This window comes from Lethenteron reissneri, chromosome 69 (genome assembly GCF_015708825.2).
Source record: "Lethenteron reissneri isolate LAM-NWPU_2019-01 chromosome 69, ASM1570882v1, whole genome shotgun sequence".
In the NCBI taxonomy this organism is placed as follows: domain Eukaryota; kingdom Metazoa; phylum Chordata; class Hyperoartia; order Petromyzontiformes; family Petromyzontidae; genus Lethenteron; species Lethenteron reissneri.
In genome coordinates this window covers 2531968-2557570 of record NC_083847.1, presented here as the reverse complement: position 1 = coordinate 2557570, position 25603 = coordinate 2531968, and the positions used below count along the sequence as shown (strand labels likewise).

General features: G+C 51.3%; 1 protein-coding gene across 3 annotated transcripts in view; it reads left to right on the top strand.

The window, feature by feature from the left end:
- LOC133360744 (serine-aspartate repeat-containing protein F-like) overlaps positions 1–25603 on the top strand; it is a 79967-nt gene that overhangs the window by 1323 nt on the left and 53041 nt on the right. For 2 of the 3 annotated variants that reach the window (XM_061579577.1, XM_061579576.1), the window contains exon 1: positions 22590–24573. Coding sequence is in view for 1 of the 3 variants with exons in the window: in XM_061579576.1 (XP_061435560.1) it covers positions 22597–24573 (1977 nt within the window). In the remaining 2 variants the exon portion in view is untranslated. Of the gene's footprint in view, positions 1–3777; positions 3886–8317; positions 8399–11362; positions 11518–14077; positions 14127–16645; positions 16727–18835; positions 19514–21798; positions 24574–25603 lie in introns of those variants that run through there. The other variant, XR_009757297.1, reaches the window with a different exon arrangement.

Genomic DNA, 25603 nt, shown 5'->3' with positions numbered 1-25603 from the left:
GTCTGTGTGTGTCTGTGTGTCTGTGTTTGTGTCCGTGTGTGTGTGGCTGTGTGTGTGTGGCTGTGTGTGTGCGTCTGTGTGTCTGTGTTTTTGTGTGAGTCTGTGTGTGAGTCTGTGTGTGTGCGAGTTTGTGTGTGTGTGAGTCTGTGTGTGTGTGAGTTTGTGTGTGTGTGAGTCTGTGTCTGTGTGAGTGTGTGAGTCTGTGTGTGGACCGGTACCGTCTCGATCTCTGTGGCATTCAGGATGTCCGGTGGACCGGTTCTGGCTCCTGCCACCATGAGGGGTGGACAGTCCTCTACTCGGGGCAGGAGACTGCCAAACAACAGGGTGTGGCTCTTCTTCTGAGCAAAAGAATGAAGGGGGCGTGGGAGCGTAGCGGTGAGGTGTGGGAAGCTGTAAGCCCCAGGCTACTTTGGGCTCGCCTTCCCATCAACCGGAGGCGAGGAGTGGTGGTTGTGGTTACTTATGCCCCCACCGAAGACGAACATCCGTGGAGGGATGCAGGCAACGCCGATGAGTCAGATGCCTTCTATGACCTCCTGTCACAGGTGCTGGCTAAAGTGGCCACTCGGGACAGAGTCATCTTGGTCATGATGCTGGCACCTGGTCTGGAGTGATTGGAAGGCATGGGTCAGATCAGCTCAATAACAACGGTAGGAGGCTGCTATATTTTTGTGCACCCCATGGGCTTGTAATTACCAACACGCTCTTCCGGCATCGGCGCATCCACACAACATAATGGATGCATGCCGGGTCCAAGCAAGAACATCTGCTGGACTACATAGTGACGGACCAGCGGATGCGAGCCCATGTCCTTGACACCAGGACCTACCGTGGAGCTGATCTGCCCTCTGACCATCGACTAGTCATCTGTAAGATGCGCCTGCCATTCTTCCACTCCGGTGGTGGGTGTACACCCAGGACCCCAATCAAACCCTTAGTGGCCTGGTCTCAGCAAGCTGATGAAAGTTGCAAGCGAGAATTTCATCATCGCTTGCAGCTGGGGTTGGCATCGTCCCCCACTCCTGATGTCGAGGGTAAATGGGCGAGGTTTAGGACTGTGACTCATGCAGCTGCAATGGCTGCTTTGGGTACGCGATCCAGACCTCCCCAGAAACCCTGGCTGACAGAGGAGGTGTTCAGGTTAGTTGAGAAAAAGCGACAGGCCCACTCTCATCGGCTACAGCATCCCACGTCAGAGAATGAGGAGGTTTACCGCAGCCTTCGCTCGGAGGTTCGGAGAGCCGTAAGGCACTGCAAGGATGGGTGGTGGTCGCGGGTTGCTGAGGAGATAGTCTGCCTCAGTGGCCCGCAATCACAAATCATTATTTAACCCCATCAAAAAAGTAACCTGCAGCGCCACACCTATTACCATCATTAGAGGAAAAAACGGTGATCCAATCTCCGACCCCCAGGAACAGATTTGCAGATTTGCTGAGCATTTCTGTGCAGTCCTGGGGGAGGGGAAATCTCTCAGCCAGGAAAACATCATGGCACAAAGTGGGGATAACCCTGCTGAGGCTGCGGTGCCTCAACTATAGGAAGAGGTCACCCCCTGTGAGTGGCTGAGGTGCCATCTATTGAGGAAGTACTGAAGGCGATCCGGAGTCTGAGACCAGGAAAGGCACCGGGCAGAGATGATCTCCCAAGCGAAATGCTGAGGGAGGGTGGCGCTTGTGCACAGACTGCCCTAAATGACATAACAGTCTGGACCACTGGACGGGTTCCGCAGGATTGGAAGGATGCCCTGGTGGTCCCCCTCTTTAAGAAGGGGGACCGCACAGACTGTAACAACTACAGGGGCATCTCACTCCTCAGTGTGCCGGGAAAGGTCCTGGCAAGGATTATTCAACATCGCCTTGCTAGGCACGCTGAGGAGAGGCTTGCGGAGCCCCAATGCGGTTTCAGAAAAGGGCGGTCCTGCACAGATGCCATATTTTCTGTCCGTCTGCTGCAGCAGAGGTGTAGGGAATTCCAACAAGACCTACATCTCTGCTTTATTGACCTGGTCAAGGCCTATGATACCATCAGTAGGCCTGGGCTCTGGGTTGTTCTTCGTGTTTTCGGAGTCCCTGACCCTCTGCTCACGATCATTAAGGACCTTCATGATGGTGAGCGGGCCCGGGTAAAACTACGTGGCCGGGAGTCAGAGCCTTTCCCTGTACACCTTGGGGTGCGACAGGGATGTCCTCTGGCTCCCACATTATTTAACATCTATTTTGACCTCGTAGTTCGTGAAGCCTTCAATAGCTGTACCGGGGGAATTTCCATTTGGTACAGCTATAATGGGAGGCTGATTGACGCCTGGGTGCGATCAAGGGATGGCTCCCTATTGGTCAACCACGTTATGTATGCCGATGATTTGGTAATAGCTGCTCATTCAGAAGAGGAGTTGGAGACGCTGCTGCTGCTGAGACTGGAGCGTGCCACTAAAAGGTGGGGCCTTACCATCAGCCCCACCAAAACTAAGCACCTGCCTGGGTATTTTGTACCATCGGACATTCCACCCCCACAACTCCCAATCGGTGATGGGGCAGTAGTGGAGAGAGTGGAGAGTTTCCCATACCTGGGCAGTGTGCTTATGACCGGCTCCAGTTTAACAGCAGAGGTCTCACTCCGAATCAGTCGAGCGGCAATATCTTTTCATCGGTTGCGTAACGCTGTGTGGAAGTTACCTGGTCTGTCGCTCCGCACGAAGCTTCAGGTCTTCTCGGCCACAGTCATTCCCTCCCTTCTCTACGCTTGCGAAACGTGGACCCCCCTAATGGAGAATCTTCGCCGGTTGGAAACATTTAGGCTGGCTTGCCTACGATCTATCCTGGGTTTAACCAGGCTGGATTGTGTGAGTTCACAAATCCTTGAAAGATCTGGGCAAAGTCCCATCGGTGAGCTCATCCGGCAGGCACGGCTGCGTTGGCTGGGTCATGTAGCCCGCATGCCCAGCCACCGCAGGCCTAAACAGCTTTTGTTCGGCCGGATCGAAGGGGCTAAACGGGCGCGGCACGGGCTAGAGAAGAGATGGAGTGATGCGGTACAGGAGGACGTGGAGCTGAGTGGACTTGCTGATGACTGGTACCAGCAGTGTCAAGATCGGCCTCTGTGGAGGAGGCTCGTGAAGGACGCTACTGGGCAGTTGGAGGCAGTAGCCCTCCAACAACAACGGAGGGCGGAGGAGCGACGCTCACAACAACGAGCGGAGCGCCGGGTGGCTAAAGCACAGCAAGTTGGTACAGTAGGGGGCACAGGTGGTGCATCAGCCAGTCATCTCGGTCATCTCGGTCAGTCGATCCGTGGCACCTGGGTCTACCCCGTGACCTTCTGCCAGCGGGCCTTCGACACTTCACGTGGCCTCAAGGTGCACATGGCCTGGCACAACCGTCGTGGTGACGTCACCGCCACTTAGTGGTGAATGGCGGTTGTTGTTGTTGTTGTGTGTGTCTATGTGTGAGTCTGTGTGTGAGTCTGTGTGTGTGTCTGTGTGTGTGTCTGTGTGTGAGTATGTGGGTCTCTGTGTGAGTCTGTGCGTCTCTGTGTGAGTCTGGGTCTCTGTGTGAGTCTATGTGTGAGTTTGTGTGTGTGTGAGTCTGTGTGTGTGTCTATGTGTGAGTGTGTGTCTGTGTGAGTCTCTGTGTGTGTCTGTGTGTGAGTCTGTAGGTGTCTGTGTGAGTCTGTGGGTCTCTGTGTGAGTCTGTGGGTCTCTGTGTGAATCTGTGTGGGTCTTCGTGAGTCTGTTCGTCTCTCTGACCATGTTTCCCCACTCTGGTCTCTGCGTCTCAGTGGCGGAGGCTCTGGCTGTTGCTGATGAGCGACGACGACTCAGTGACACAACCGCAACAACCACAACAACCACCACCACCTCTACCTCAGCAACAGCTACTAAACCAGGTAACTCCAATCACAACAATTACACCCATTAACAACAACCACACCAGGTTCAACAACACCTACCACTACGACACCAGCTACAACCACCACTAAGCAACATCTACAGCAACAGTCAGATACAACAACAGTCAGATACAACAGCAGTCGGATACAACAGCAGTCAGATACAACAGCAGTCGGATACAACAGCAGTCAGATACAACAACAGTCGGATACAACAACAGTCAGATACAACAGCAGTCAGATACAACAGCAGTCAGATACAACAGCAGTCAGATACAACAACAGTCAGATACAACAGCAGTCAGATACAACAACAGTCAGATACAACAGCAGTCAGATACAACAACAGTCAGATACAACAGCAGTCAGATACAACAGCAGTCGGATACAACATCAGTCAGATACAACAGCAGTCAGATACAACAACAGTCAGATACAACAACAGTCAGATACAACAACAGTCAGATACAACAACAGTCAGATACACCAGCAGTCAGATACAACAGCAGTCAGATACAACAACAGTCAGATACAACAGCAGTCAGATACAACAGCAGTCAGATACAACAGCAGTCAGATACAACAACAGTCAGATACAACAGCAGTCAGATACAACAACAGTCAGATACAACAGCAGTCAGATACAACAGCACAGATACAACAGCAGTCAGATACAACACAGTCAGATACAACAGCAGTCAGATACAACAGCAGTCAGATACAACAAGTCAGATACAACACAGTCAGATACAACAACAGTCAGATACAACAGCAGTCAGATACAACAGCAGTCAGATACAACAGCAGTCAGATACAACAGCAGTCAGATACAACAGCAGTCAGATACAACAACAGTCAGATACAACACCAGTCAGATACAACAACAGTCAGATACAACAACAGTCAGATACAACAGCAGTCAGATACAACAACAGTCAGATACAACAGCAGTCAGATACAACAACAGTCAGATACAACAACAGTCAGATACAACACAGTCAGATACAACAACAGTCAGATACAACAACAGTCAGATACAACACAGTCAGATACAACAACAGTCAGATACAACAGCAGTCAGATACAACAGCAGTCAGATACAACAACAGTCAGATACAACAACAGTCAGATACAACAGCAGTCAGATACAACAACAGTCAGATACAACAACAGTCAGATACAACAACAGTCAGATACAACAACAGTCAGATACAACAGCAGTCAGATACAACAGCAGTCAGATACAACAGCAGTCAGATACAGCAACAGTCAGATACAACAACAGTCAGATACAACAGCAGTCAGATACAACAGCAGTCAGATACAACAACAGTCAGATACAACAACAGTCAGATACAACAGCAGTCAGATACAACAACAGTCAGATACAACAGCAGTCAGATACAACAACAGTCAGATACAACAACAGTCGGATACAACAGCAGTCAGATACAACAACAGTCAGATACAACAACAGTCAGATACAACAGCAGTCAGATACAACAACAGTCAGATACAACAACAGTCGGATACGACAGCAGTCAGATACAACAACAGTCAGATACAACAGCAGTCAGATACAACAGCAGTCGGATACAACAGCAGTCAGATACAACAGCAGTCAGATACAACAACAGTCAGATACAACAACAGTCAGATACAACAGCAGTCGGATACAACAGCAGTCAGATACAACAGCAGTCAGATACAACAGCAGTCAGATACAACAGCAGTCAGATACAACAACAGTCAGATACAACAACAGTCAGATACAACAGCAGTAGATACAACAGCAGTCAGATACAACAGCAGTCAGATACAACAGCAGTCAGATAAAACAACAGTCAGATAAAACAACAGTCAGATACAACAGCAGTCAGATACAACAGCAGTCAGATACAACAACAGTCAGATACAACAGCAGTCAGATACAACAGCAGTCAGATACAACAGCAGTCAGATACAACAACAGTCAGATACAACAACAGTCAGATACAAACAACAGTCAGATACAACAGCAGTCAGATACAACAGCAGTCAGATACAACAACAGTCAGATACAACAACAGTCAGATACAACAACAGTCAGATACAACAACAGTCAGATACAACGCTGATATTGTGCTTTGCTGGAAGCCCCGTGGTGTTAAATCGGATCGTCGTTATCCGGACAATATTTTCCCATAGACAGTAGAAACATCCTTAATTCTTTTACACCATTGGAACCTCATTTGCCAGTAAATATATGATAATTAAGTTTTTACCCTTCTATCTGGCAACAAAACTGACACCTTTTTTTACAAGGAGTCATGTTTACATAGACCACAATACCTGCAGTCATAATGCAAACAAAAACATAACTCATGGGTTGGACCAGATGACGCCTTTTGGCGTCATCTGGTCCAACACCATGTGAGACTAGGCTCTAAGGAAAGCTGTCTCGGGTGTGGACCAATCAACTTCAAGGACAGTGCATACATTATCAGAGTTGTGTTTTTGTTTACATTATGACTGCAGGTATTGTGGCCTATGCAAACATGACTCCTTGTAAAAAAGGTGTCAGTTTTGTTGCCAGATAGAAGGGTAAAAAACAATTATCAGCTAGGAGATGTTAACTCCCTCACCTGGTATACAGGAGCTTGTGGGTTCGATCCCGACCCTGATGCCTGCTGTATATTTGGAGTTTGTGTGTCTCTCTCTCTGTCTCCCCGTGGTGGTCGCGTGGATTTTTCTCCGGGTCCTCCCTCCACATTTCGAATCAATGTCACGGCGTTTCGAGTGTTTGGCTGCCGCTTTAGATTTCCACACGATGACGATGATGATGATAAGGTCACTTCGTTGAACTATCATTTGTGAAAGCCACGTCGCTTCTGAAAAAGATTTGCATAGCTCAGTCGTGGGCCTTACACCTTGTCAAATCAAAAATACCATAGGAACCTCATTTGCCAGTAAAAAAATATGATAATTGGTTTTTTACCCTTTTATCTGGCAACAAAACTGACACCTTTTTTTTACAAGGAGTCATGTTTGCATAGACCACAATACCTGCAGTCGTAATGCATTATGACTGCAGGTATTGTGGTCTATGCAATAATGCAATAATGCATTATGACTGCAGGTATTGTGGTCTATGCAATAATGCAATAATGCATTATGACTGCAGGTATTGTGGTCTATGCAATAATACAATAATGCATTATGACTGCAGGTATTGTGGTCTATGCAATAATGCAATAATGCGTTATGACTGCAGGTATTGTGGTCTATGCAATAATGCAATAATGCATTATGACTGCAGGTATTGTGGTCTATGCAATAATGCAATAATGCGTTATGACTGCAGGTATTGTGGTCTATGCAAACATGACTCCTTGTAAAAAAAAGGTGTCAGTTTTGTTGCCAGGTAAAAGGGTAAAAAACCAATTATCAAATCTAAAATAGTTTAAAGGTTTAAGTAGTTTAATAGTTTAAGTAGTTTAATAGTTAAGTAGTTAATAGTTTAAGTAGTTTAATAGTTTAAGTAGTTTAATAGTTTAAGTAGTTTAATAGTTTAAGTAGTTTAATAGTTTAAGTAGTTTAATAGTTTAAGTAGTTTAATAGTTTAAGTAGTTTAATAGTTTAAGTAGTTTAATATTTTAAGTAGTTTAATAGTTTAAGTAGTTTAATAGTTTAAGTAGTTTAATAGTTTAAGTAGTTTAATAGTTTAAGTAGTTTAATAGTTTAAGTAGTTTAATAGTTTAAGTAGTTTAATAGTTTAAGTAGTTTAATAGTTTAAGTAGTTTAATAGTTTAAGTAGTTTAATAGTTTAAGTAGTTTAATAGTTTAAGTAGTTTAATAGTGGTGAAAAGGAGACTTGGGCAGGTGTTCTTGAACTGCTTCAGTCCGTTGTCACCACAGCAACACTCATCATCATTCAACCCAACCCCACTCTCCACCTTTCTTCAATTTCCCGCCCTTTCCCGATCCACTGTGCGCACCGATCCGATCCGATCGTCGTCCGCCCGCCCGTCGGATTGGGCGTCGATTGACGCGTGTGATGTCGGGTGCGGGACGGGATGCGTGCTGTTTATACGATGCCAGTGTGCGAGGATGAATTTCGTTTCGTTTGAAAGCTTTTTGGAAAAAAGTGGCGTTTTTTTTCTAAAAAATGTTTTTGCCGTGGTTTTCACACCCGATGGTGATTGCTTGTGTTGCAGTCGAAACGTCGTGAGAATTTTAATTGTTTAATATTTTTATAATTGTATTATTTCCCTTCTACGTGACGACTTTACCGAAAGAACCAAGAAGATGTGTGAGGATGGGTGAGATATCCTCTACAGTGGCATTCGTTGCCGGGGTCGTTGATTTGGTAACCTGTTGATGGCGTTGTTGTGATAATGTAGCGGTCGTGGTGGTGGCGGTGGGTTGTTGTTGATGTTATTGTTGTCAGTGCTGGACGCTTCGTTCCTGAAGAGTGAGGAGAGACAACGGCGGGCGAGACAGAGACGCACGGACAGAGAGAAAGAGATTGGTACTACAGCCACCACAACAATGACTACAACCACTACCGCAACAAACGCCACAACAACCACAACAACAGCCACCACAACAATGACTACAACCACTACCGCAACAAACGCCACAATAACCACAACAACAGCCACCATAACAATGACTACAACCACTACCGCAACAAACGCCACAACAAACACAACAACAGCCACCACAACAATGACTACAACCACTACCGCAACAAACGCCACAACAAACACAACAACAGCCACCACAACAATGACTACAACCACTACCGCAACAAACGCCTCAACAACCACAACAACAGCCACCACAACAATGACTACAACCACTACCGCAACAAACGCCACAACAACCACAACAACAGCCACCACAACAATGACTACAACCACTACCGCAACAAACGCCACAACAAACACAACAACAGCCACCACAACAATGACTACAACCACTACCGCAACAAACACCACAACAACCACAACAACAGCCACCACAACAGTGACTACAACCACTACCGCAACAAACACCACAACAACCACAACAACAACCACCACAACAATGACTACAACCACTACCGCAACAAGCGCCACAACAAACACAACAACAACCACCACAACAAAGACTACAACCACTACCGCAACAAACACCACAACAACCACAACAACAGCCACCACAACAGTGACTACAACCACTACCGCAACAAACACCACAACAACCACAACAACAACCACCACAACAATGACTACAACCACTACCGCAACAAGCGCCACAACAAACACAACAACAACCACCACAACAATGACTACAACCACTACCGAAACAAACGCCACAACAACCACAACAACAGCCACCACAACAATGACTACAACCACTACCGCAACAAGCGCCACAACAACCACAACAACAACCACCACAACAATGACTACAACCACTACTGCAACAAACGCCACAACAACCACAACAACAGCCACCACAACAATGGCTACAACCACTACCGCAACAAACGCCACAACAACCACAACAACAACTACCACAACAATGACTACAACCACTACTGCAACAAACGCCACAACAACCACAACAACAGCCACCACAACAATGACTACAACCACTACCGCAACAAACGCCACAACAACCACAACAACAACCACCACAACAATGACTACAACCACTACTGCAACAAACGCCACAACAACCACAACAACAGCCACCACAACAATTACTACAACCACTACCGCAACAAACGCCTCAACAACCACAACAACAGCCACCACAATAATGACTACAACCACTACCGCAACAAACGCCACAACAACCACAACAACAGCCACCACAACAATGGCTACAACCACTACCGCAACAAACGCCACAACAACCACAACAACAGCCACAACAACAATGGCTACAACCACTACCGCAACAAACGCCACAACAACCACAACAACAACCACCACAACAATGACTACAACCACTACCGAAACAAACGCCACAACAAACACAACAACAACCACCACAACAAAGACTACAACCACTACCGCAACAAACGCCACAACAACTACAACAACAACCACCACAACAATGACTACAGCCACTACCGCAACAAACGCCTCAACAACCACAACAACAGCCACCACAACAATGACTACAACCACTACCGCAACAAACGCCACAACAAACACAACAACAGCCACCACAACAATGACTACAACCACTACCGCAACAAACGCCACAACAACCACAACAACAGCCACCACAACAATGACTACAACCACTACCGCAACAAATGCCACAACAAACACAACAACAACCACAACAAAAACAACAACAACAACAATAACTACAACCACTACCGCAACAAACGCCACAACAAACACAACAACAACCACAACAACAACCACCACAACAATGACTACAACCACTACCGCAACAAACGCCACAACAAACAACAACAACCACCACAACAATGACTACAACCACTACCGCAGCAAACAAAACAAACAAACACAACAACAACCACCACAATCATGACTACAAGCACCACAACAACTATAATAACCACCACCACCACCACAATATCTCCAATCACCACAACATCTATAACAATCATGACTACAACCACCATCACAACAACAACAATCATAATTATAACCACCACCACCACAACAACTATAAGAACAACTTCCACAACAACCACAACCATGGATGCAATCACCACAACAACCCAACAACCAAAACAAAAATCATCAGAACAACTTCCACAACAACCACAACCACTACGTCCACCACCACAACAACAATAACTCCAACCACCACAACAACCCCACGGCTCTCTGCATCATCTCCCCGTGTCTCCTGATATCTCTCCCAGTATCTCTCTGTGTCTCCCCATCTCTCTGTGTCTCCCCCTCTCTCTGTGTCTCCTCGTGTCTCCTCGTGTCTCCAGCGTTATGCGTCGTCTCTCCGTCTCACTTGCCACATCCCTCCGTGTTTATCTCAGCTTGTCTCCGTGTTTATCTCAGCTTGTCTCCGTGTTTATCTCAGCTTGTCTCCGTGTCTCCGTGTCTCTGTCATCCTGTTTCCGTGAGTCTCAGCGGAACATACGGCCGAGACTGCTTTGGCTTGCAAGCCCGGGTGTCTGAATTGTCTCCGTGTCTCCCCTTGTGTCTGCATCTCCCCCCATGTCTCTCTCCGTGTCTCACCCCTTGGCTCTGTGTCTCACCTTCCGTCTCTCCGTGTTTCACCCCGTGTCTCCGTGTGTCTCCGTGTGTCTCTCTCTCACCTTTCCCTTGTTTCTGTGTCCCACCCCCCCGTGTCTAACCTCCCGTCTGTCCGTGTCTCACTTCCCGTGTCTCTCTCCGTGTCTCCGTGTCTGACCCCGTGTCTCACCCCGTGTCTCTCTCCGTGTCTCACCCCGTGTCTCACCCCGTGTCTCACCCCGTGTCTCTGTCTCCACGTCTCTCAGCGGAACGTGCTGTGGAGGCTGTGCGCAGGGAGACAGCCCAGAGACAGCAGCAGGAGGAGACGCGTCTCACGGAGACACGCCGACACCAGGAGACGCGGAGAAACACGCTGCTGCAGAGGCAGATGGAGACACGCGCCAGGCGGGACCGCATACTGGTAGTGGCGCTGGCGCTTGGGGTGGTTGTGGTGGTTGTGGTGGGTGTGGTGGTGATAGTGGTGATGGTGGCGCTGGTGCTTGTGGTGGTTGTGGTGGTAGTGGTGGTTGTGGTGGTTGTGGTGGTGATGGTAGTGTTGGTGGTAGTGGTGGTTGTGGTGGTGATAGTGGTGATGGTGGCGCTGGTGCTTGTGGTGGTTGTGGTGGTAGTGGTGGTTGTGGTGGTTGTGGTGGTGATGGTAGTGTTGGTGGTAGTGGTGGTTGTGGTGGTTGTGGTGGTGATAGTGGTGATGGTGGCGCTGGTGCTTGTGGTGGTTGTGGTGCTTGTGGTGGTGATGGTGGTAGTGGTGGTTGTGGTGGTTGTGGTAGTGATAGTGGTGGTGGTGGCGCTGGTGCTTGTGGTGGTTGTGGTGGTTGTGGTGCTTGTGGTGGTGATGGTGGTGCTGGTGCTTGTGGTGGTTGTGGTGCTTGTGGTGGTTGTGGTGGTTGTGGTGCTTGTGGTGGTGATAGTGGTGATGGTAGTGTTGGTGGTTGTGGTGGTTGTGGTGGTGATGGTGGTGATGGTAGTGTTGGTGGTTGTGGTGGTTGTGGTGGTTGTGGTTCTTGTGGTGGTGATGGTGGCGCTGGTGGTTGTGGTGGTTGTGGTGCTTGTGGTGGTGATGGTGGTAGTGGTGGTTGTGGTGGTTGTGGTGGTGATAGTGGTGATGGTGGTGCTGGTGCTTGTGGTGGTTGTGGTAGTGATGGTGGTGATGGTGGCGCTGGTGGTTGTGGTGGTTGTGTGGTGGTTGTGGTGGTGATGGTGGTGATGGTGGTGCTGGTGGTGGAGTGTACTGTAATGTTTGGTGTACTGTCGCTTGTGTAGCGTAGGGGGTGTACGTCAGTATGTACAATGCTGCACAGGTGGTGTGCATGCGGTGCCGACTGTGTGTGTGTATGGTAGAGGTGGTGTGTGTAGGCCTTTATACTTGGCGGTACTGGCTGTGTGTAAGTGGTGCATGCTGTGTGTGTGTATGGTAGAGGTGGTGTGTGCGTGTGTGTATGTGGGCCGTGGTGGTGTGAGTGGGGGGTGTGTATGTCGTTAGGTTAGTGTATGCAAGGGGCTTGTGGGCAGGCCCGGGTGAAGCTACGTGGCTAGGAGTCAGAGCCATTCCCTGTACACCTTGGGGTGCAACAGGGATGTCCTCTAGCTCCCACACTATTTAACATCATATTTGACCACGTAGTTCGAGAAGCCTACCATGCCCGTACCGGAGGAAATTCCATCGGGTACAGATACAATGGGAGGCTGATCAATGCCTGGGTGCGGTCAAGGGATGGCTCCTTATTGGTCAACCTTGTTATGTATGCTGATGGTCTGGTGATTGCTGCTCACTCGGAGGAGTTGGAGGCATTGCTGGTGAACCTGGATTGTGCCACTAAACTAAACACCTGCCTGGGTATTTTGTGACACCAAACACTCCACCCTCTCAACTCCCCTTTGGTGATGGAGCAGTTGTGGAGGGAGCGGAGAGTTTTCCATACCTGGGCATTGTGCTCATGACCAGTTCCGATTTGACAGCAGAGGTCTCCGAATCAGTCTGGCAGCAATATTTTGTCATCGGCTGTGTAATCCTGTGTGAAAGCTACCTGGTCTGTCGCTCCACACAAAGCTTCGGGTCTTCTCGACCACAATCGTGCCCTCCCTTGTCTATGCTTGTGAAAAATGGACCCCACTAATAGAACATCTGCACAGGTTAAAAACATGTAGGCTGGCCTGCCTACGATCCTTCCTGGGTTTAACAAGACTGGATTGTGTGAGGAGTTCACAAATCCTAGAATGATCTGGACACATTCCCATTAGTGAGCTCCGGCAGGCAAGGCTATAGTGCTGGGTCACGTAGCCCGCATTCCCAGCCACCGCATACCCAAGCAGCTTCTGTTTGGCCCGATAGAGGGGGCTAAACGGGTACGGACTAGAGAGGAGATGGAGTGATGTGGTACAGGAGGATTTGGAGCTGGGCGGACTTCCCGTAGACTGGTCCCAGGAGTGTGAAGAACGGTCTCTATGGAGGAGGCTCGTGAACGACGCTACTGGGCAGTTGGAGGCAGTCGCCCTCCAACAACAACAACGGAGGATGGAGGAGCGACGCTCACAACAACGAGCGGAGCGCCGGGTGGCTAAAACACAGCAAGTTTGCACAGTAGGGGGCACGGGTGGTGCATCTGCCAGTCATCTCAGTCAGTCAACCAATGGCACCTGCTGGGTCTGTCCTGTGACCTGCCAGCGAGCCTTCGGTACTTCTCGTGGCCTCAAAGTGCACCTAGCCTGGCACAGGTGCCATGGTGACGTCACCACTACTTAGTGGAGAATGGCGGTTGTTGTTGATGGTGGTGGTAGTGGAGGTGGTGGTGGTTGTGGTGATGATGATGGTGGTGGTGGTGATGGTGGATGTGGTGGTGGAGGTGGTTGTGGTAGTTGTGGTGGTAAAGGTGGCGGTGGTAATGGTGGTAGTGGTGGTGGTAGTGGTTGTGGTGATGGTCGTGGTTGTTGATGTTGTGTGTTGTTGGTTGTGGTTGTTGCAGGAACAGAAGCAGGAGTTGTTGATCCAGTCAATTGAACGCCGCTCACCCGGTGAGAACAACCACAACCACCACAACCACCAACACAACCACCAACACAACCACCAACACAACCACCACCACAACCACCAACACCACCACCACAACCGCCACCACAACCGCTAACACAACCACCACCACAATCACCACCACAACCACCACAACTACCGCTATAAACACCACCACCTTCAACACTACCATCAACACCACCAACAACAACCGTCACCACGACGCTTGTGCCAGGCCATGTGCACCTTGAGGCCACGTGAAGTGTCGAACGCCCGCTGGCAAGAGGTCACAGGGCAGACCCAGCAGGTGCCACGGGTCGACTGACTGAGATGACTGAGACGACTGGCTGATGCACCACCTGTGCCCCCGACTGTGCCAACTTGCTGTGCTTTAGCCACCCGGCGCTCCGCTCGTTGTTGTGAGCGTCGCTCCTCCGCCGTCCGTTGTTGTTGGAGGGCAACTGCCTCCAACTGGCCAGCAGTCTCCTTCATGAGCCTCCTCCACTGAGGCCGATCTTGACACCGCTGGTACCAGTCATCGGCAAGTCCACTCAGCTCCACGTCCTCTTGTACCACATCACTCCATCTCGTCTCTAGCCCGTGCCGTGCCCATTTAGCCCCCTCTATCCGGCCGAACAAAAGCTGTTTAGGCATGCTGTGGCTGGGCATGCGGGCTACATGACCCAGCCAACGCAGCCTTGCCTGCCGGAGGAACTCACCGATGGGACTTTGCCCAGATCTTTCAAGGATTTGTGAGCTCCTCACACGATCCAGCCTGGTTAAACCCAGGATGGACCATAGGCAGGCCAGCCTAAACGTTTCTAACCGGCGAAGATGCTCCATTAGGGGGGTCCACGTTTCGCAAGCGTAGAGAAGGGAGGGAATGACTGTGGCCGAGAAGACATGAAGCTTCGTGTGGAGCCACAGACCAGGTAGCTTCCACACAGCGTTACGCAACCGATGAAAATATATTGCCGCTCGACTGATTCGGAGTGAGACCTCTGCTGTTAAACCGGAGCCGGTCATGAGCACACTGCCCAGGTATGGGAAACTCTCCACTCTCTCCACAACTGCCCCATCACCGATTGGGAGTTGTGGGGGTGGAGTATCCGATGGTACAAAATACCCAGGCAGGTGCTTAGTTTTAGTGGGGCTGATGGTAAGGCCCCACCTCTTAGTGGCACGCTCCAGTTTCAGCAGAAGCGTCTCCAACTCCTCCTCTGAATGAGCAGCAATTACCAAATCAGCGGCATACATAACGTGGTTGACCAATAGGGAGCCATCCCTTGACCGCACTTGGGCATCGATCAGCCTCCCATTATATCTGCACCAAATGTAAATTCCTCCGGTACAGCTATTGAAGGCTTCACGAACTACGTGGTCAAAACAGATGTTAAATAATGTGGGAGCCAGAGGACATCCCTGTCGCACCCCAAGGTGTACAGGGAATAGCTCTGACTCCCGGCCACGTAGTTTTACCCGGGCCCGCTCACCATCATGAAGGTCCTTAATGATTGTGAGCAGAGGGTCAGGGACTCCGAAAGCACGAAGAACAACCCAGAGCCCAGGCCTACTGATGGTATAATAGGCCTTGACCAGGTCAATAAAGCAGAGATGTAGGTCTTGTTGGAATTCCCTACACCTCTGCTGTAGCAGACAGACAGCAAATATGGCATCTGTGCAGGACCGCCCTTTCCTGAAACCGCATTGGGGCTAAGCAAGCCTCTCCTCAGCGTGCCTGGCAAGGCGATGTTGAATAATCCTTGCCAGGACCTTTCTCGGCACGCTGAGGAGTGAGATGCCCCTGTAGTTGTTATAGTCTGTGCGGTCCCCCTTCTTAAAGAGGGGGAGACCACCAGGGCATCCTTCCAGTCCTGCGGAACCCGTCCAGTGGTCCAGACTGTTATGTCATATAGGGCAGTCTGTGCACAAACGCCACCCTCCCTCAGCATTTCGCTTGGGAGATCATCTCGGCCCGGTGCCTTTCCTGGTCTCAGACTCCGGATCGCCTTCAGTAATTCCTCAACAGCTGGCACCTCAGCCAGCCACTCACAGGGGGTGACCTCTTCCAATATTTGAGGCACCGCAGCCTCAGCAGGGTTATCCCCACTTTGTGCCATGATGTTTTCCTGGCTGAGAGATTTTCCCTCCCCCAGGACCTCACAGAAATGCTCAGCAAATCTGCAAACCTGTTCCTGGGGGTCGGAGATTGGATCACCGTTTTTCCCCCTAATGATGGTAATAGGTGTGGCGCTGCAGGTTACCTTTCTGATGGAGTTGAATAGTGACATACAGTGACGCGCACACACACAGTGACACCCACTGAAGCGGACTGGGTGTCTCTCTCCCAAGACCCTCTCCTCCCACATTTGATTACATTTTTTTGACGGCACCTCTGAGTGGCCTTTTTCTCTCTCGCAAAGTTCCATTTGTTGCCGCGTTTTAAACTTTCATGAGCGAGCGAGCGACTTTGACGGCGCGCTGCGTGTGCCTGCTTCTTCTTCTTCTTCCTCGGCGTTCCCAGCACCCAGGAGCTCTTCCGTGGGCCGTGAGCGATCGAGGACCCCGCTGCTCTCCGAGGTGTCCGCGGCGCTGCCCTCACGAGGTGCCCGTTTAATTTTTGCGTTCTTTTCCACCCATGAGAATTCGCCACGACGAGCAGTTTGAATTTAGACCCCCGTTTGTGGGTGGGAGGAGTAGGTGGGGGAGGGGTTGGTGGGGGAAGGGGTTGGGGGGGTAGGTAGGGGGGAGGGGTAGGGGGGGAGAGGGGTAGGTGGGGGGGGTAGGTGGGGGGGAGGGGTAGGTGGGGGGGGGTAGGTAGGTGGGGGGGGGAGGGGTAGGTGGGTAGGTAGGGAAGGGGTTGGTGGGGGGTAGGTAGGGGGGAGGGGTAGGGGGGAGGGGTAGGGGGGGAGGGATAGGTGGGGGGGGTAGGTGGGGGGGGTCGGTGGGAGGGAGGGGTAGGTGGGGGAAGGGGTTGGTGGGGGGGTAGGTAGGGGGGAGGGGTAGGTGGGGGGGTAGGTAGGGGAGGGGTATGGGGGGGGCGCTAAACGGTTGCTGGGGGAGTGGTGGTGCAGCGGTTAGCACCCGACGCTACGAACTCAGCGACCCGAGTTCGATTCCCACTCACGGCCAAAAGCAGTGACGATTATCTGAAACGGTCCTGGGCCTCCCCTAGGTCGACTCGGCCTCAAATGAGTACCTGGTGCGTTGTGTCAACATCACCGCCGGGGAGACAAAGGCGTGGTGCTGCTGCTCACTGACAGCACTTGCCCTAACAGTCTGTTGAGGCTATCCGGGGGATCTTTCTTCGTCTTTGCTTTCTCCACTCCTGGAGCGAGCGCTAAACGGTGGCTGTGACGGGTCAAGTGGCTCCACTTTTTATCTCGGGGATCTGCCTGAAACCGCGTGATGCCCCCTGTCCGGCAACCTCGATCCACCGAATCCGAGAGAGTTACCGACGAACACACTCTTCCGCGTTCAATGGGCGACGAAGCGTTCGGTAGCCAGGGGCCGCCTCGTCCCTGTCAATCGTCTCCGCCTCGGTCCGTTCGGGACGCTCCGTACCAGTGGAGCTTTTTGGGGGCTCGTCCGAGAACCACGTTTGTTTTCTGTCGCACGTCCCCCCGTCTGTTGTAGGGGGGTTGCTTTATCCTCCTCTTAGTTTTAACGTTAAGGGGTTTTATTGCGACTGGGATTGTTTCGATTTAAAGCTTTCGTGACTGCAGGGATTCATCTTCTTGGTTCTTTCGGTAAAGTCACGTAGAAGGGAAGTAACATTTTTTTTTTAATATATTATGTTTTATTATTTTATTATTTTATTACTTCCCTTCTACGTGACTTTACCGAAAGAACCAAGAAGATGGGGTTGCGTTGCAAAGCGCAGTGTAAGGCCTTGTGTGAATGGCGCTACACAGTCGACTCTCCATTATCCGCGTGCGGCTTCATCCGATTTGCGGATTAACCGCGGCAGCTGAGACTTTGACATGAATTAATAATCGTGGATCTTTCAGTAAAGTCACGTAGAAGGGAAATAATACAAATAAAACAGAATAAAATTATCACGACGTTTCGGCCACAACACAAGCAGCCGTCCTCAGGTGAAGAACAGAGCTGTCGGAAAGACAGCGCCCTAATGAACATCGCTGCCAAGCTCAGCAGTGTTCATTGGGACGCTGTCTTTCTGACAGCTCTGTTCTTAACCAGAAAGACAGCGTCCCGATGAACACTGCTGAGCTTGGCAGCGATGTTCATTAGGGCGCTGTCTTTCCGACAGCTCTGTTCTTCACCTGAGGACGGCTGCTTGCGTTGTGGCCGAAACGTCATGAGAATTTTATTTTATTATGTTTTATTTTCATTATTTTGTTATTTCCCTTCTACGTGACTTTACCGAAAGATCCAAGAATATGAACCCCAAATTAATAAAAAAACAGTTATTACGTCGTGTTATTCTTGGAAATGTTTACTTACAGGTCACACACGCGGTGCCTAAACCGAACATTTACGTTGCTTCGGTTAATCCAAAATCCACGTGATCACCCCTACAGTACAGTAGTTGCCATATTTTTACAACAGCGGGGCAGGGTTTGATTGACGTTGATTGGCTGTGGCTCTGCTGTCATCGACTAAGTGGGCCGAGTCTGCTGACTTTACCGAAAGAACCAAGAATACTTAAAATCAAGATTAATTTTCTATATTTTGTTTTCCCTAAAATCAGGCACTCAGAGGAGCGCCTCCCTCGGACGCCTTCCGTCTCGCAAGGACCCTGGCAAGGACCCACAGCGGGCGTCGTCAAGCGGCGTTCTCGCACGGCAGCAGGCGCGGGCGTCCAAGGAGAATTTAAAGAAAGGTCCCTCGAAGAAAATAATAATAAATGGCGCGTCCGAAAGCAATCAGGCAGAGGTGTCCAACGTGGTCTCGGCCGAGGACCCCTCGGTGAAGGACCCAGAGGTGGCATGCGAAGAAAATCAGGCACAGGTGTCCGCGGATGGTAGCGAAGTCAAAAATGAAGTAAAAAATGAAGAAACCTCCGAAGGATCCTCAAACGACTCAACAGGAGCGTTGACAGAAAATCAGGCACAGGCGTCCGTGGACCTCTCGAAGGACCCGACGCAGGTGTCCGGAGAGAATCAGGCACCGGTGCTTTCGAAGGACCCCTCGAAGGACCCCTTCGTGGACCCCGCGCAGGTGTCCGGGGAGGTCGCCGGGAAGTGCCTGAACGAAAACTCTGCGCGGGTGTCCAGGGAGGTTGCGAGAAAGGCGCCCGCGAGGACCCCGATGCGGGTGTCCAGGGAGCTGGCGGGAAGTGCCTGCGCCGGGGTGCGGGAGGGGCTGGGGCGACTCCTGACCCCAACCATCGCCTCCATGGGCAAGAGCCACAGAGCTCCCTCGCCCGGTAGCAGCAGCAGCAGCAACAACAACCACAACAACTACCACAACAACCACCACAACCATGACAACAACCATGACAACAACTACCACAACAACTACCACAACAACTACAACAACAACTACCACGACAACAACTACCACAACAACCACGACAACAACTACCACGACAACCACCACAACAACCATGACAACAACCACAACAACAACTACCACGACAACCACCACAACAACCATGACAACAACCACCACAACAACCACTACGACATCCACTACAACAACCACCACAACAACATTCACCACGACAACAACTACCACAACAACCACCATGACAACAACTACCACAACAACCACCACAACCACAGAAACCACCACAACAACTACAGCAACCACCACTACATCCACCATGACAACATCAACCGCCGCCACCACAATTACAACCACCACCACAGCTTTACAATCACAACCACCACAATCACACCCACCACAACAACTACAGCAACCACCACCACAACCACCACAACAACAACCATGACAACAACCACGACAGCAATTACCACAACCATGACAACAACCACCATGACAACCACCATGACAACAACTACCACAACAATAACAACCACCACAACCACAGTAACCACCACACCAACTACAACAACTACCACAACAACAGCCACTACGACAACATCCACCAAGACAACAACAACTGCTGCCACCACAATCACAACCACCACCACAATTACAACCACAACAACTACAGCAACCACAACCACCACCACAATCACAACCACCACCACAGCTTTACAATCACAACCACCACAATCACAACCACCACAACAACCACCACAACAACCACCACAACCACAACAACCACAACAACCACAACCACCACAACAACAACAACCAGCACCACAATCACAACCACCACAACAACAACCACAACAACCACCACCACAACCACAACAACAACCACAACAACCACCACCACAACAACCACCACAACAACCACAACCACCACAACAACCACAACCACCACAACCACCACCACCACAACCACAACAACCACCACAACAACCACAACCACCACAACAGCCACCACAACAACCGCCATTCGCCACTAAGTGGCGGTGACGTCACCACGACGCTTGTGCCAGACTATGGGGCCGTCCATAAATGACGTCACGAGATTTTGGCCGATTTTTGACCCCCCCCTCCCCAAAACCATAATTCTATTAAAATATATAAAACATGTGTCAAAGCGCTTTAAACTATTGTCATTGTAGTGCGTATTTAATGTGGCGCTGCACTCTGATGTTGTAGGAGAAAACATTTATTAAAAAGGGGGCGTTGGAAAGCTGAAATTTAGCATAAAATTTACTTGAAAATATTCAACGTCTAAAACTGCAGATGTTCAGAATGTTATATTGAAATTCTCTTATAATTATAAAATATAAAATGTAATTATAACTAGAAAAAAAATACTTGAAACTTTGTAGTAGAACGAAGCACAAAGGAGAGTACAATTATAACAATGTTTATTCATTTCACAGAATGAAAAGCCCTGGTAGAATCATTAAAATAAAAATGTTCAATAATAATCATTAAAAATAAATAAAAATTATGCTTCTCCATTCTCCCATGGAGAAGCAAAATGCTCCTTCATGGAATAAATAAAAGGTAACTTTATAAATTTAAATTATCAAATAGTAAATAATGAAAATTAATCAAAATGATTGTTATAAGTATTGTATTGTTTATATGTATTTAAAGTTGCGCATTTTGACGTGACGTCACATTTATCAAACCCCTCCCCACGTGTGTGACGTCATTTATGGACAGCCCCTATGTACAACTTGAGGCCACAACCACCACAATCACAACCACCACCACCACAACCCCAACAACCACAGGAACAACCACCACAACAACCACCACAACAACCTCAGCCTCAAATGAGTACGGTAGGGGGATCTTAGCATTGGATTACAACTTAGAACATTGACAGTAAACATCACTGGTGCTACAACAACAACTACAACCAAATACAACAACTATGTACAGCAACAGCAGCAGCTGCCGTGCACAACCACAACACAGATCGTGTCGGTGATGATGAGTGGTGACGATGATGACAGTGACGATAACAGTGATGATGACAATGACTAACAATGTCACCCCCCCCCATCCCGTGTCTCCCCCCCCCCCCCGTGTCTCCCCCCCCCGTTTCCCCCTCCCCCCCGTGTCTCCCCCCCCCGCCCCCGTGTCTCCCCCCCCCCTCCCTGTGTCACTCAGTCTGCCCCCGTTCCCCGGTGCCCCCCCCCCACTCCCCGTTTCTCCGCAGCCGGAGCCTGGACCGGGCCCCCGGTCGCCGTGGCAACTCCCCCGGTCGCCGTGGCAACTCCCCCGCTCGCCACGGCAACCCCGTGCTTCTGATTCAAGCGGTGGCGTTGCCCACGGCAACACTCGCGGCTCAGGTCTCCAAGGTTCTGTACAGCCCGCCGGGCAACAGCCAAAACAGCAACAACAACAGCCGGGACCGCAGCAACAGCCAGAGTAGCAAGAGCTGCAAAAGTAGCAGCAGCTGCGCAACAACCACCGCCGTCACCGTTGGCAACGGAGCCACGGACAACACCGCTACAGCCACCCCCTCGATAGGCGCCGGCACCCCGAGCAACAACGCGGAGAAGAACAGTCGGACGGCAACCGCAAGCAGCGAGGATGCCGATAGCAACGGCCCTGCAACTACCACCGCTAGCGACAGCCAAACTGCAAGCGAGGACAGTCAGACGACAACAACAACCACAACCACAGCCACCACCACCACCAGCAGCAGCAATACAATGACAGACGGCAACAGTCAGATGGCGACAACAACCACGGCTACCACCAGCAACAACAGTCCCACTTCAACCACCAGCACCGCCAGCAACAGCAGCAACAACAACCAGGTTCCAAACGACAGCCAGACAACAGTCGCGTCGGCCACAACTTCCACGGCTACCACCACCTGGCAACAACCGAACCACCACCGCCACCGCCACGACAGCCACCACCAGGAGCAACAACCGAGCCCCTGACAAGAACAGTCACATGAGAGCCACCACCACCACCACCGCAACAACCGCAACAACCACAACAACTCGTAGAAACAGTCGACAGCAACAGCCAAAAAAGACGCCTGGCAATGGCGAGACCAACAGGCGGCCTGGTAGCCAAGGGAACAGCCAGACCAGTAGAGGCCGTAGCAACAGCCGTGACAACAACACTGGTCAGACTGCCGACAACAGGCAAACAAAGGGGCGGGCCAAGGGCGGCAGCGTTGCCCGTAGCAACAGTCGGACTGTCGGGCGGGCTGATGGCGATGCCAACAGGCAGACTGACGGTCAGTCTGACAAGCAGGCAGACAGTCAGAGCATTCACCCAGTTGACACACAGGCAGACAGTCAAAGTAGTCACCCAGCTGACAGGCAGACAGACAGTCAGAGCAGTCACCCAGCTGACAGGCAGACAGACAGTCAAAGTAGTCACCCAGCTGACAGGCAGGCAGACAGTCAAAGTAGTCACCCAGCTGACAGGCAGACAGACAGTCAGACTAGTCACCCAGCTGACAGGCAGACAGACAGTCAGAGCAGTCACCCAGCTGACACACAGACAGACAGTCAGAGTAGTCACCCAGCTGACACGCAGGCAGACAGCCGGCCTGACATGCAGACAGACAGTCAGACTAGTCACCCAGCTGACACACATGCAGACAGTCAGAGCAGTCACCCAGCTGACACACAGGCAGACAGTCAGAGCAGTCACCCAGCTGACAGGCAGACAGACAGTCAGACTAGTCACCCAGCTGACACACAGACAGACAGTCAGAGCAGTCACCCAGCTGACACACAGGCAGACAGTCAGAGCAGTCACCCAGCTGACAGGCAGACAGACAGTCAGACTAGTCACCCAGCTGACACACAGACAGACAGTCAGAGTAGTCACCCAGCTGACACGCAGACAGACAATCAGAGCAGTCACCCAGCTGACACGCAGACAGACAGTCAGAGCAGTCACCCAGCTGACAGGCAGACTAACAATCATTGTGACACGCAGGCAAACTGTGAGGCCAACAGCCCGAACGGCGACAGCCAAAGCAACAGTCAGACAAAGGGTGAAACTGGGGAGAGCCACAGCGACAGCCGAGACGACAGCCGGACGGACAGCCTCACTCACGGCCAGCCCGATGGTCGGACGGATCGCCGCCATGGCGACGGTTGCACCAGCAGCAGCAGCAGCAGCCAGACCGTCGGCCAGACAGGCGGCCAAAGTCAGGACAGTCTGACCAACAACAGCCTCACCGACAGCCAAAGCAGCAGCAGCGGTGAGGCTTACAGCCACGGCAACGACAGCCATGACAACGGCAGCCACGGCAACAGCAGCCACGGCAACAGCAGCCACGGCAACAAGAGCCACGACAACAGCAGCCATGGCAACAAGAGCCACAGCAACAGCATCCATGGCAACAAGAGCCACGACAACAGCATCCATGGCAACAAGAGCCACGGCAACAGCAGCCACGGCAACAAGAGCCATGGCAACAATAGCCACAGCAACACCAATAACAATAACCACATGAACAGCCGCATCGGCGACAGTCAGACTGACAGCTGTGATGGCAACAGCAAGCCCATAGCCATCAGCCCTAGCAACAGCCCTAGCAACAGCCCTAGCAACAGCCCTAGCAACAGCCCTAGCAACAGCCCTAGCAACAGCCCTAGCAACAGCCCTAGCAACAGCCCTAGCAACAGCCCTAGCAACTGCCTTAGCGACAGTGGTCAGAACAGCATCCCGAGCATTTCACAGGCTGACATGGAAACAGGCGAAGGGTTTGTGGGTGAGAATGGAGAGGTGGTTGCTATGGAGAGGGCGAAGCCGGTTGCTCTGGAGATGGAGTCATCGGTAGCCTTGGAGACGAAGAATTCGGTTGCCATGGAGATGGACAAGACGGTTGCCGTGGAGACGGGGAGAGCGGCCATCTTGAAAGCGGCACAAAGAGATGAGCAGGAGAGGAAAGAGAGGAAGCAGGTAGTAGGACACGGAGACAACGCGGAGACACGGGGACACGGGGACATGGGGACATGGGGACACAGACACGGGGACACGGGGACAACACGGAGACATGGGGACACAGACACGGGGACATGGGGACACAGACACGGGGACATGGGGACACAGACACGGGGACACGGAGACAACGCGGAGACACGGGGACATGGGGACACAGACACGGGGACACGGAGACAACGCGGAGACACGGGGACATGGGGACACAGACACGGGGACATGGGGACACAGACACGGGGACATGGGGACACAGACACGGGGACATGGGGACACAGACACGGGGACATGGGGACACAGACACGGGGACATGGGGACACAGACACGGGGACATGGGGACACAGACACGGGGACATGGGGACACACAGACACGGGGACACACAGACACGGGAACACGGGGACACAGACACGGGGACACGGGGACAACACAGGGACACGGAGAGACACGGGGACACAGACACGGGGACACGGGGACACGGAGACAGACAGACACGGGGACACACAGACACGGGGACAACACGGAGACACGGGGACATAGACACGGGGACACGGGGACATAGACACGGGGACAACACGGAGACACGGGGACATAGACACGGGGACATGGGGACACAGACACGGGGACATGGGGACACAGACACGGGGACATGGGGACACAGACACGGGGACATGGGGACACACAGACACGGGGACACACAGACACGGGAACACGGGGACACAGACACGGGGACACGGGGACAACACAGGGACACGGAGAGACACGGGGACACAGACACGGGGACACGGGGACACGGAGACAGACAGACACGGGGACACACAGACACGGGGACACGGAGACACGGGGACACGGAGACACGGGGATACACAGACACGGGGACACGGAGACACGGGGACACACAGACACGGGGACACGGAGACACACAAACACGGGGACACGGAGACACGGGGACACGGGGACACGGAGACACGGCGACACACAGACACGCAGACACGC